This window comes from Plasmopara halstedii (assembly GCF_900000015.1).
Source record: "Plasmopara halstedii genome assembly, contig: Scaffold_816, whole genome shotgun sequence".
Classification (NCBI taxonomy): domain Eukaryota; phylum Oomycota; class Peronosporomycetes; order Peronosporales; family Peronosporaceae; genus Plasmopara; species Plasmopara halstedii.
This window is the reverse complement of record NW_020187732.1, coordinates 123,303-126,113: the sequence shown is the minus strand read 5'-3', so window position 1 is coordinate 126,113 and position 2,811 is coordinate 123,303. Positions and strand designations below refer to the sequence as shown.

General features: G+C 37.2%; 1 protein-coding gene across 1 annotated transcript in view; it reads right to left on the bottom strand.

Annotated features, from left to right (window-relative positions):
- Window positions 1–456, bottom strand: part of PHALS_13974 (uncharacterized protein) — a gene marked incomplete at both ends in the record, with an annotated part of 509 nt that extends 53 nt beyond the window's left edge. Inside the window, 4 exons of the mRNA XM_024729696.1 lie at window positions 1–55; window positions 117–231; window positions 311–347; window positions 432–456. The exon at window positions 1–55 is cut by the window's left edge and continues 53 nt beyond it. Coding sequence (XP_024580047.1) covers window positions 1–55; window positions 117–231; window positions 311–347; window positions 432–456 — 232 coding nt within the window. The remainder of the gene's footprint in view (window positions 56–116; window positions 232–310; window positions 348–431) is intronic.
- Window positions 457–2,811: the final 2,355 nt, after the last annotated feature.

The following is a 2,811-nucleotide window of genomic DNA, read 5'->3' as shown; positions in this document are numbered from 1 at the left end:
GCTTTGCCTGCTCAATCAGTCGCTCGACTTTCTTCACTGGAGCACTTTCACGATTCTGACAAAGGAAAAATTCTTACGTTGTTCTTTTCTCACCATAAGCTTTCCATCCGTTGTACCTTGTAAAAGTGTACACCAGTAACTCCAGCCACCACCATGACCGCCAGCAAAGCGACCTCCTTCTTCAAGCCCCGCTTCAACTCTGATTTCAAGTCTTTATCACTTCTTGCTGCACTTGAAATGTTTAAGAAGATGATATATTAGATAAGACTGCGTTGGCGATGGTGCAGAGGCGCAGTAGAGAGCGAGAAACCATTGCTTCGGAAGTAAACTACTGTATATGGTTTGCACTACTCAGTTAAAAAAGTATGTCACTGAAAAATAGTGATACATTTTAAGCTCCCCTGAATTTAATTAAATTTTGTATTCTGTACTTAAAAAAATGTTTTCTTGAGCCATAAATACTTGATTCTAGAAGAGAAAATTATCATAAAATAACTGAGATTGTGCGCAAGATTTTTAATGCACAACAAATATAACAACGTGAGCTTGTCAGCTCGAAAAGCAAAAATGCTACTAACAGTGAACAGTCTCATTGCACCGATCGATATAATCTGCATCGCTAAGTGCGTAGTGTTTATCACAGCCGCGGAGGCTTGTACTAAAATGAGTGTGATATCAAATCCCGAATTCGCGGTAAATTTCCACGATTTGGCCAACATAAAGCCTTTGCGGCAAGAGATAAGCCAACTCTACACATGGAAGCTACTCGAAACGAGGACTCAGTAAGACAGTGAGCCATGCTGCAAACCACTCTTAACCTACAGGTATACACGTTGGTGCGTGAAAGTCTCCGTTAATGAACTTATTATACATAACTTTTGATAACAAATGCCGAATAAAAGTTATTGTGGAGTATGGCTGAACAGATAGCCACGTAAACATTAGTATTGTGGTAAGGGCGGAGCTCGAAGATTGACGAGCATAAATCCCAACGAAAGTTTGCTTACCCAGGATCATAGTGGCAACAACATTAACATCGAAGAAAAGACGACATGATGGTAAACTTCACTCACGCGAACACGTGAATGAACCTTGGTCCTCGCATCGAATCAGAGGTAAAGTGTTGCTTTCAGATGTTTTCGTGTACATCTATATTTTTTTTTGAAAAATAAAAAGATATTTGAAACGACAAGGTCACCGCGACTTACTACACCGCCTTATGCATCAAATCAAAGAACTTGACGTATCAAGTAAAACTCATCACATGAGTATTGACTGATACTTTTACTAATGTGGCAGAGAGGACGAAGACACGACTCCTAATTTTGCTTTCGTTAAGCAAAGTCACATTTCACGCTTTAGTCAAAAGCTATTTGCCCACATTTTACTATTCACACTCATATATGATCACATTGAAAAAGGTTGTGCTCGAAGAGAAGAAGCCTCATAAGCAGCAATGACGGAAATAGCAAAACGAAACATCACGCGTCACAGATGAGTTGACTTCAATAAAATGAATATTTAATATGCTGAGCATTCAAAAATGCTCAATTTTTTATTACTAGACTTTGCAGGCAAATTTTTATCGATAGAAATATATTGCGAGCCGAGGGATCGGGTGATATTATACAATTTCAGCGCTACTACAAGCAGGATGAAGTTCTTCATCTAGCCTATATCTAAGTTCACAGAAAACGCGAAGAAAATATATCAGATACAAGACAAGATAGTGGTTAAAACTTGAACTGCGAGTCACACTGGTTGGGACCTTACATGCACTTACTGCTCGCTACACGGGCGGCACTTGGGGGTTTGAGCCCTCAATCATGAATGGGTAGCCATCAAGTTCACCACTAAGATAATTTTCTGTACGATCAACATGAAATACTTATGCATAGAAATAGAAACATATCCGCGAGATCGTTCTTCAATATTGTTATAACATAAATGCAGAATCCATGGTCCGTCCATCTGTTCAACAATCCGGGTAAGAAAATGGTCATTAAATGAAAGTAAATTAATTTTTGACCTAGAATCATAAATATTATTTAGTATGTGTAATGCAAAGTTGCCGATCAAAATTGATACTCAACATTGTGCTTGAGAAATAATTTTGTGATAAGAGGTTTTTCTTAGTGTCATAGATTTTATTATACATCATTAAATAAGCCGTCATGAAATCGTAGTATGATGGCGACAGCGACTCATAAAAATAAAAAAAAATAAGTAAAGCATTAGTCGGTATGCAAATGAAATCGATGATTAAATGATATCGTGAAGCTTTACATGTGCTTGTATACAATGCAATTAAGTCATAAATCGTATCCCCATATGTTTCATGATGGTATCTCAGCTCACAGAGTGGAATAAAAGCTATAACAAACAGTCTCGTTTTAGTGAAAATAAACTATCTAATTGATTAAATCCAATGTCCTGAAAGTTCGCAAAACTGATTTGAAGATCCACGCATAATTTAAATTTTATAGCTGAAAACCATCTATTTTTAGCTTGTTGCCTTATATAAAAATTTAGAGGGACTTATGACATGCGAGAGAAATCGGAAATAATTGTCTCGAACAGGATTTGAACCGGATAGATTACCTTATTGCATATTTGCACCATTAATTACATAACAATTACAAGGCATATAAAGCCGCAGACACATGTATATAGCTTAGGTCCCAACTAATGTGACTCGCCATTCCAGTTTTCTCCACCATGCAGTGAACTCTTTACTGTAAACTCAAAAGTTAAGCTAAATGATGTGCTTTTTACTGCTTGCAGAAGCACTGTGTTTGTAAAAATGAGGTA